The sequence below is a fragment of the Tarenaya hassleriana genome, unplaced genomic scaffold (genome assembly GCF_000463585.1).
Source record: "Tarenaya hassleriana unplaced genomic scaffold, ASM46358v1 Cleome547, whole genome shotgun sequence".
NCBI classification, from domain to species: Eukaryota; Viridiplantae; Streptophyta; class Magnoliopsida; order Brassicales; family Cleomaceae; genus Tarenaya; species Tarenaya hassleriana.
Window position 1 is genome coordinate 15820 of NW_010968092.1, and position 9730 is coordinate 25549.

General features: G+C 36.5%; 2 protein-coding genes across 2 annotated transcripts in view; both read right to left on the bottom strand.

The window, feature by feature from the left end:
• Positions 1 to 4379: 4379 nt before the first annotated feature.
• Positions 4380 to 7325, bottom strand: LOC104798631 (indole-3-acetic acid-amido synthetase GH3.17-like). The gene is made up of 5 exons (XM_010520796.1): positions 7033 to 7325; positions 6002 to 6103; positions 5790 to 5927; positions 5058 to 5707; positions 4380 to 4966 (listed from the first exon to the last, which is right to left on the bottom strand). The coding sequence occupies exons 1-5, from the start codon at positions 7323 to 7325 to the stop codon at positions 4380 to 4382; spliced, it is 1770 nt and encodes a 589-aa protein (XP_010519098.1).
• Positions 7326 to 9554: 2229 nt separating this feature from the next.
• LOC104798632 (indole-3-acetic acid-amido synthetase GH3.17-like) overlaps positions 9555 to 9730 on the bottom strand; it is a 1769-nt gene continuing 1593 nt past the window's right edge. The window contains exon 2 of the mRNA XM_019200720.1: positions 9555 to 9730. This exon is cut by the window's right edge and continues 551 nt beyond it. Coding sequence (XP_019056265.1) covers positions 9674 to 9730 — 57 coding nt within the window. The 3' untranslated portion in view covers positions 9555 to 9673.

A 9730-nucleotide genomic window follows, 5' to 3' on the forward strand; every position in this document is an offset into this window, starting at 1 on the left:
AAAAATTCAGCAGTCTGACCCGATCGTGTCATCCCCACCACACGATCGTGCCTCATCCTTGATCCAGAAACGAAAGACACATGAAGTTGACCCAATCGTGTCTACTGCCCAACACGATCGTGTCCCAGCGCTGATCCGAAGCTCAAAGTTACAGATGACTCATCCGATCGGGTCTCCCATTTCCACACGATCGTGTTAGGACCTTAATCAGCCACATGACTCGTTTTCACCTCACATGGGCATTCACGACCCCTCTCACTCAGTTAAACAGGTGACTACCCTATCAGACCATTATGCTCATATACTTCATGATCTAGGTTGGCGAAAGATCGATAATCTTCGCCTCTTAGACCCATATGGTAGTTGAGAAGGTTCGGTCAAGCTAATGACCTTAAACAAGCGCTCCCGGGAGGCAACCCGAGTTTGTAGGTTAGTTTTTCTTTTCTTTCTTTTTCTTTTTGCATCGGATATTGGTTTGTGTCTCTTATCACCAGGTTGAGTTCTAATGAGGAGCTACTGAGGAGACGAGGAAGCTAGCTATGCGATTGACGTAGGCAGACTTAAGTGCGAGTGAACGAACATCGCGAGCTAAGTACTCTTTTCCCTTTTTGATTTGCTTCTCTTTTGACTCATGTTATTGTTGCCTCTACTAGACGAGAATTGACACCGAGGACGGTGTCCAGTTTAAGTTTGGGGGAGGATTCGTCTAACGCCAAACCATATCCATATAGAGTAGTGTTGCATGCAGTTATTGTTGCCTCTACTAGACGAGAATTGACACCGAGGACGGTGTCCAGTTTAAGTTTGGGGGAGGATTCGTCTAACGCCAAACCATATCCATATAGAGTAGTGTTGCATGCATTTTTTTCCTTTTATTTTCACATTTTAGTGCATATAGGATGCATTAGGATCATATATTTGTTGTTAGGATTGTGGATTCTCATATAGTGTTTAGGACATATAAAATCACGTGCATAAAACCGTTTTGAGCATTGATATGATGATCTATGGCATGAGAGAGTAGAAACGTCCTGAAAACATTGTGATCCGTTGAACGTGGTTAAGTTTTGTTGAATTGATTGCTTGACCTTTAGGATTGTCTAGAATGGCTTGTGGGATAGAAATCGTTGGTTGGAACCCATGGGACCGATGTTTTCTAGCCAAGTAGAAAAGTTTCTATAAGAACCTTTCCCATGTTTGCTGAAATCGGTAACGTCTGTTATCAAATGCATTTTTATTTCTTCATGTGCAGAAAAAGATAGTGAGGATCTCGACACTCCGCTGTCATTATCTCGTCAACGAAAATCGTTCGAGGATATGAGTGCATCGATTTGATGGTTCGGGTCTAAGTTGTGGGTCGGGTTATCCAATAAACAAAATCAAAAAAAAAATTGATTAGGAACCCTTCAACTTCAACGTACTAGGAACCCGAGATGCTAGCAAAAGAAAAAAAAAAGAGAGAAAGTCTAGCTAGATGGAAAAAAAAGAGAGAAAGAGAAAAAGAATGAATGCCGAATGCGTAGACTAGATACGATTAGGTAGAATGGTGTAATAGGTTCGAGAAACATGCTTGATAGATGATTGAAGTCCTTGATTTGGTTCTAAATAACGGTATAGATCCCATGGCTAGGAAAGATCATCCTTTAGAGAGGGAGATCATACTAGACAGACTTGATCATTGTTCACGGGGATCTAGGTCGGATAGAGGTTTCGCTCTCGATTATCATTTTGAGTTATGTCATTGTCTCGCCCTCCTTCCAGACCATTTTTCACGGAGTATTTTCTCGAGGACGAGCAAAGGTTTAAGGGAGTTACAATAGCAAATCAAATCGTTGAAACCACAGAGCTAGTGGCCTATCCGACAAAGCACTACCGAATCCCTTGGACAGGAGAGCCAAGATTTTGGATCGTGTCATGGCTAAGATGTCTTGTCGAATGATGGATGATGACTTTGATGGTCTACTAATAACACGTACTTTGGGTGATGTTTTGATATAGGATGTCTAGCGTATTTCACTGGGTTTTACATATTTATAGACATTGTAGGGCATATTTGGCTTCGATATTGCATGGTTGTGTTCTTTGGTGTTTAAACAGACTTTCACACATAAAGAGAGCAAAAGGAGTGGAAAACATGGATTACGAAACATCACGGACAAACCGGGAACATTTGGAGTTGTTTCGGAGAAAACGTGAAGCTCAGAAACGTCAGATCTTGCAAGTCCAATAACTTTCACTTTACAAGTCTAAATCATGCATTCTCTACATCATTAGAAAGCTCTCTTCGATATCTACACATAGAGCCAAGATCACCCAAATCCGATGTCGGAGCAGAAAGTTATGAGCGAATTTGTGAAGCCCGTCAAAACTGTTAAGTGACACGATCGTGTCACTTTCAGTCATACGATCGGGTCACTTACCAGATTTTGGAAATATTTTGAACTTTAGCCCAGAAAAAGAAGGATTAAGTAGGGTTAGCCCCCAAGGTCGAAAACATTCAGACTTTACACAGAAAACACACCTAGATCACACAAGAAGGGGGCGATTATCAAGAGGCAAGAGATCGGAGTAGAAGACGGAGATTACGAAGCCGAGAAATCGACTAAGCATTCTTCCTTTCTTCTATTTTACGATGTTTTGTTGTATTGATATGAACCCCGACGTCTCGATGTTTAGCGAGTAGTCCCATAGCTGTAGGTAAGGGATTGCTATGTAGGGATCTTTGGTTTTTAATTCCAGACTTTTGGATTTGTTTATTCCATTCAGTTTATTGAATTGTTCTTAATGCGTTTGATCTCGTTGGCCACTTGATTGAATGAACTTAGGGTTTTAATTCGCATAGACATATGAGATTCTAACCTGTAAATAACTCAATAAATAGAACATGTATTGCATTGAGAAATGAATATTTGTCTAGGGATTATGATAGTGTTCGTTCATGCATCTAGGGTTTTAGACTATTGAATCGAGAGATAAGTAGGATAAAGTCTGGATAGTGAGGTTAGACTCGAGAGAGCTAATCTCTACCTTAGAGCTTGAATTCCCTGAATCGGATAGATAAACCACTGAGTTTGCATCTTTTGAAAGACCCATGCATGTAAAGCAATCCCAAAGCCTGCAGTGTTTATCATTCATAGTACAACCGCTTTTCGTTATTTGCTTTATCACGTTTCATCACATTCTCATATTTTCTCTAGATCTAGATTTGGATTGGAATCTGATTCAGTTGTTTACTTGTCCCTGCGTTCGACCCTATCTACTACACACGATCCGTACACTTACGGTATTTGTTGAGTCTAGGAATATTATTACTTGATCATATTTCTACACCTAGATTTGCGACATCATCTACCATGCATCCGCGAGTTTCTTTCCTGTGAAAGGAAGTATATCGAGGCTTGAAATAGCAGGTGAATAATGCGTTTAACCACCTTATCCGTTGAAAAGCCATGCAACCACTGAAGGTGACCTGAAAAGTTTCCGTAATCAAGAAGTGGGACGCTCGAATGTCGAAGAAGAGTTGGCCAGATAGTAGACGCAAAAAAACAATCAAAGAATATGTGATCTATCGTTTCAGGTTGTAAGCCACAGAGACCACAAGTCTGAGAAACATTGATCCCCCAAATCGCTTGTCAATCTCTACATGGGCATCTATACTTCACTGCTAACCACACCAAGAATGAGTACTTAGGAATTGAGCCAGGAAACCATACAAATTATTGGTGGAGGGAAAATCTGGTGCAGTTTTCAAGCTCCTAACAAGGCTGGGGAAGTGGCTCGTGCTTATCTGATCAGTAGAATGTATCCGGAAGCAGTTCCGAGAGTGGTGTCGAACTGGACAATGTCCATGTATGCGGTTACTACCGCTCGACTTCAGGCACATGGAAATAGCCAGCCATTGTCCTGGTGTACATCCCTTAGCCATGCAATCATATTGATCTCGAGCAACCTAGGGCCCACCTCTCCAAGGTTGCTTGAGAGTGAAAGAGGGTTGAAATTCAGGGGAAGTTTTATTTGGATGTTGAGTAGCTCTAATAAAAAATGAGTTATACGTGACGTGTTTCTTAAGTGAATAGAACTGATTAGTTTTTCTGTTTTAACTCTCTGAGGATCCAACTTTTTCATATACTAACCAACTAACCTAAACATTATCATGAGTAAAAAGTATTGATATACACTGAAGAAGATATGTATGGCATTGCATAGTCTTATTTAAATAAATATCATGAAATTGGAAACCTCCAAATGCGAAGCTAACAGCTTCGAAAGAATCTACGAAAAGAAACAAATTAGAACAACAACTCACACAGTTGTTTTATTTTTCTCCAAATCGGATTCCAAAAAAAAAATCAAAACGTTTTCATCTTTTGCAGCGGTTTCTATTGAACGGAGTGTATCTCATGACTTTTCCACAATGGAGTTTTCTTGCTGAAAAACTCAGACACAACACCAGATTCCAAAATCTTCAAGGCTTCTTCATGTGTTACAGATCTTGGTGTCTTGTACTGACTCACCGAAGACCCTCTCGAGACAAAGAAGTCCATCAACTCGTCAAAAGTTCCCCCTTTTACCACCTTAATCTCGAGCGGGCCAATGCTTTTGTCATTTCTGTATTTCCTGTAAACAGCATCAAGATATTCCTCGACGAGGAAGCAGCATTCCTCCAAGGTATTGGGATCGAACTCAAGTGTTGTGTCGTTGAGTTTTGTCTCGAGTTCCCAGCAAAGAACGTAATGGCCAGGGAAAGAACAAGTATATACATAACTTGTAAAATCTGTCAGCATAATATTGTGTTCCTCAAGCAAACGTTTTGCAAGTGTCACTGCCTTTTCGAGGTCTTCTTCATAGGTCTTGTCCAAATCGATGCTTAGAGCAACTTTTTGTCTTCCTACGACTTGAAACATAGGTGTATTGTTGTGGAAACCAGTTGCTTGTAACACGTCCCCGACTCGATACCTATACAAACCTGAAATTCATAGAATATGTGAGAGAAAGATCCAATATGATAACCTGAAAATGATGAATACGGTTCCTTGTTAGAATAGCATTGAACTTACCAGTAAATGTTGTGACTACAGGTTCATAGCAATGACCGATTTTAACATCTACGAGATCAACCAGTTGACCATGACCGGTTTCATTCTCGTTTCTGTTAATCTCTAAAAACTCGAAGTATGCTGAGTTTGGGATGATGGTATAAGACACATCAGAAAGCTTACACAACAAGTCGAGATTGATCCCGAAAAAACATTCTGAGCTTCCATAAATGGCTGAAACCAAAGGGAGACCTCCGCCATAGAAATTCACCATTGGAACATATTGTGCCATGGAACCTGTAACAATGGTTTCGATGCACTTTGCTTTAGGCCAGAGTCTCCTAACTATGCCTTCCCATGATTTCTTATCGCATTCTTTCTCGATAATGTCAGCTAGTTCTGGGTTTCTCCCACCGAGGATGTTAGAAACTGCGGTTCTACATTTGACGTCGGTGATCCACTCGCTAACGTGACCCATCCTTATGTTTGAGCATAGCTCACGCCAATGAACTTCCAAGAATTTGATGACTTTAATGAACGTAGAAGAAAATGATGCACCAAACCGGCCCACGTGATCTCGTTGCGCTAACCCACATAGCAACTGGCAATACATGCTTTGCTTAGTGTCTCTACACATGGAAACATCGAGTGGGCTTGACAGAGCTCGATCCCTGTAAAAAAAATGAGGATGTATATGACAGTAAGAAAAAGTGGAAAAGAGAAACAGAAAATAAGAGTTCGAACCCGTATTACCAAAGAAACGATCTATTTGAGTAGCTTCTGATAACATTCGTTATGAAAGTTCCGACCCACAAGCCACAAGGCGTCTCGGTATCTCCATTCATGAAAAAAAACAGCAATGCTTTCCCTTGATAAAGACCTCCGGCTTGCCTGTAAATTAACATTCAATTTGGTTTCTTGTTTTGCAAGAAAAGGCTTATCTCATCAGAGCCAATAGACTTTACTTGTTCAAGAGAGATTCAAAGAGAGGTGTGAACAGACTCCTCCTGTCCATCTCCTCTGTTGTCATCGGAATCAGCTTTGGCACACCTGCCGAAGTCCCCGAACTTGCAGAGCAAGAAACGTATTTAGTAAATTTTTTTATTAACAAAAAGAAATATAACATAAAAGCATGTATATATTGATCTCATGTAAAATTATTCAACAGAACTACACAATGCTAAAGAGCTCATGTAACATAAGAGCATGTTTTACGTGTAAAACATCATTAGAATGACTAATCTTTTAGGGTAAAACACCGGTTTTGGATGAAGCAAAAAACCTTTTATAAGATATTGAAAATAGAAAACTGTGTAGATTCATAGATAAATGTAAGCGAAGCATTAGTTAGTGTGAAGATAAAAATACAACCCCTGTTGTGATTGTGATTTATATCAGTTACTAATAATCATATATCCAAAAAGAATGAGTCTGTGATAATAGAGATCAAACCAGACATCTAACTTAGGTAGCTTAATCGATGAAACGATGACGCAAAGCGTATGTTCCGCCCTGAATTTAAATGTCAAGTTGGAGAGGAAAGTGTAATTTCAATCACGTGGCTTGCTCTCGATCCCAAGATTAATTTGGCTCTCAGCATATGATATCCGATTATCCAAAAAAAAAAAAATCAAACCAGACATTGTTATTTTAATACATATCCATGTTTACATATATTTTTTAAACGGTATGTGATATGTTAATGTTTTGAATTTGATATTAGAAAAATATATATTAAAATTAAGTTTACAAATTTTAAAAAATTTAAACTTAATTGTATTAAATACAATATAAAAAGTTAACATAAATATTCGTATTCTAAAATAAATATGCAATTAAAATAAAAATATTATTGTTAACAACAATGATGAGTTGATAACTTCCTAATATTAAAATTTTCGATTAAAAAATATGAAAATCGAAATCAAATATTCAATAACATGAAAAATAATTTGAAAAGAAAAAAAGAGAGTATGTTAAAATTATTTTAACATACCTGGATATGAGTTCAGTAATGGTCGGTTGCGAACAAATGATCTCAGAAGGTTCGCCATTAGCGATACGTTCGATATAAGGCTTGAAATCTTCGTAGTTAATGACAGGCACATTCTTCTTGAAGTTTTGGATATCGGATCCGCCATTGAGAAATCTCTTGAGATATTCGGTTTGGGCGTTACGAGAAAGTACATTCTCCAACACAGATTCTTGAATTTGCTTGGCGTTTGTGGTGACATCTTCAAGAACAGCAAGACAAGCATCTTGGTTGGTCGGGTCGAACTTCGGAAACATGGTTTCTGTTCTTGTTTCCTGTAAAAAATATTTCACTTTTCCACAAATCTCTTTCAAAACATTCCGACAATGCAATAAAAAAGAAACAAAATACTGCATCATCTTCTTGAAAGAAACACTGATACCGATTATAAATAATTTCAAGATTCGGATTTTTATTTAAGTAGATATGAGTTTTGTAGATACTCAAGGTTAGAAGAAAACACCTTTTACTATTGGACCTAATGTGTTGGAAAAGATTTGGTTCTTAAAATTGGTTTAATATCTTTATAAAATAAAAAGGCTTTTAAACCCTATAAATATATACGGTTCTTGAAATGACATAAAGCGTTAAACCCTTTTTTCCATTTTTTGAGGAAACGAAAATGAACCCACCCAAAAAATCCGAAGGCAATGGATCTGAAATATTTTCTGGTAAAATTCTCTTACTCTTTTCTTTTATTTTCTTTTTTTCTTGTACAAACATCACTTCGAAGTACGTATATATATAGCCATAAGAAATATTCTAGAATCTATGTAATTCAGTCAAACATTTATAATAATCATTCCTAATCAAAACAATCGTAAGATATTGATTACTTTGAAGATATTTTTTCTGCACTAGTTAAGATTATAATCAATTCGTTATAAATTGAAAGAACAGAAGATTATTGCTAGCCAAACAAATTACCAAATCCATTCATCCTATAATTCCAAAATCAGCATAGCAAATACTTCGAAAACACATTTCTAAACTGGCAAGGTTTTTGATCAATTTGGTAAATTTGAAAGAACGAAAAAGGAAATATTTCTTACTTTAAAAAAATTATAACGTAGAATTATATGCCTTTCTGTTGTTTCGAATTCACTGAATTGATTAAAAATGCTTTGATATGTTGGAATTATGTGTTGCCTTTTCTATTCTTTTAAAATTACGGAATTGATCAAAATTATGTCAAAAAAGGGTTGAGTTTAGTTATTAGCCCATCCGAATCTATTAACTATCCATAATGGTTTAAATTCATAGATTTATCGTATTAAATGTGTTCCAGTAAAATTATGGGTTTAATAAACTCAATAAACTCAACCCATTTGACCGCGCAATATTTGTACTTGTCTAAATTTCAAGCAAATCGAATAGCCAGAGCATTTTCATTCGAAAATTTAGTCCCGAATCATACCAATTGAAGAGGTTTCGATTGAATTTTGTTATATTAGTTCAAACCGAATGATACAAAATAAAGAAAATTGATCGATTTTATTCAGTTCAGTTGGTTTAGGATTTTCAAAATATTAAAAAAAAAAGAGAGAGAAAAGGGAAAGTGAATCAAAATCGTAATGATGTATTTTATAATTAGACCCAAAATTGGATAGTTCAACCGGTAAAATAGAGGAACAAAACGTATATTCCGTCCAAAATTCGAATCTCAAATTTTGGGAGAGAGCGTATAATTCAAATTGTATAGGTGACTCCCCAACTCCGTAATTAGTCTGAGCATTAAGGATAGTCGGTTAAAAAAAATGTATTTATAATTAGGAGAAACTAAATCAAATCAATCCGATCCGACTAGAGACTAATTAATCATAATATAATAATACGTGATTGAGAGAGACTACAAGGAAAAAAAATTCGTAATCGAAACCAAATAGAACCAATCTGATTAATTTTGAGTATAAGTGAAACCGAACCATAATCAGTATTAATACAACAAAATTTTTTCGAACCGAACTAACACCAGACTCAAACTGAATCGAACTAAATAAAAAGTTATTTTCATTTTGCAAATTTTGTAAAACCAAATAAACTGTTCACAAATCAAATTCGTATAACCAAATTAACTCTTCTAGAAACATGATTAAAAAAATATCTGTGAGAACATAAGAACTTGAAACTTAAAATGGTCTCAACAAAATCAAATCCATTTAAAAATGGTTTGGGCCGACCGAACCGGTAAAATTCTCAAACACAAATTGGTTGGATTGAATTAGGTTGCGGTTTCACAATTGCCGTCTCTAATGAGTCGTTTAGAAATGTGTTCAAAACTATTTCATATATTGGAATTATATATTAACTCTTAGAATTTCGGAATTCTAGTGTGAATGATTATTAGAAGCTAAACTAGAATTAATTGTTAGAAATTACACTAAATTAATAACAACTCTAGATACCCAGTAGTACCAGTAAGAAAATCGTCGAAAGTATGTATTTAACACTTTTGTTACGATAATATGTTAATGTCAAATACGGTGTTGAAACTGGAACGTCGTAAGTTAGTTAAAGGGTTCAATATACGTTATTATTGTTTCTTATTAAAATTTAAAAAGAAAAATTGAAATTCATCCAACACAAAAGCTCCTTCCACTACATTTCATGTTCTTTTATGGGCTTGAATGTAGCTCGCGAGGCTTCCACGATGGAGTTTTCC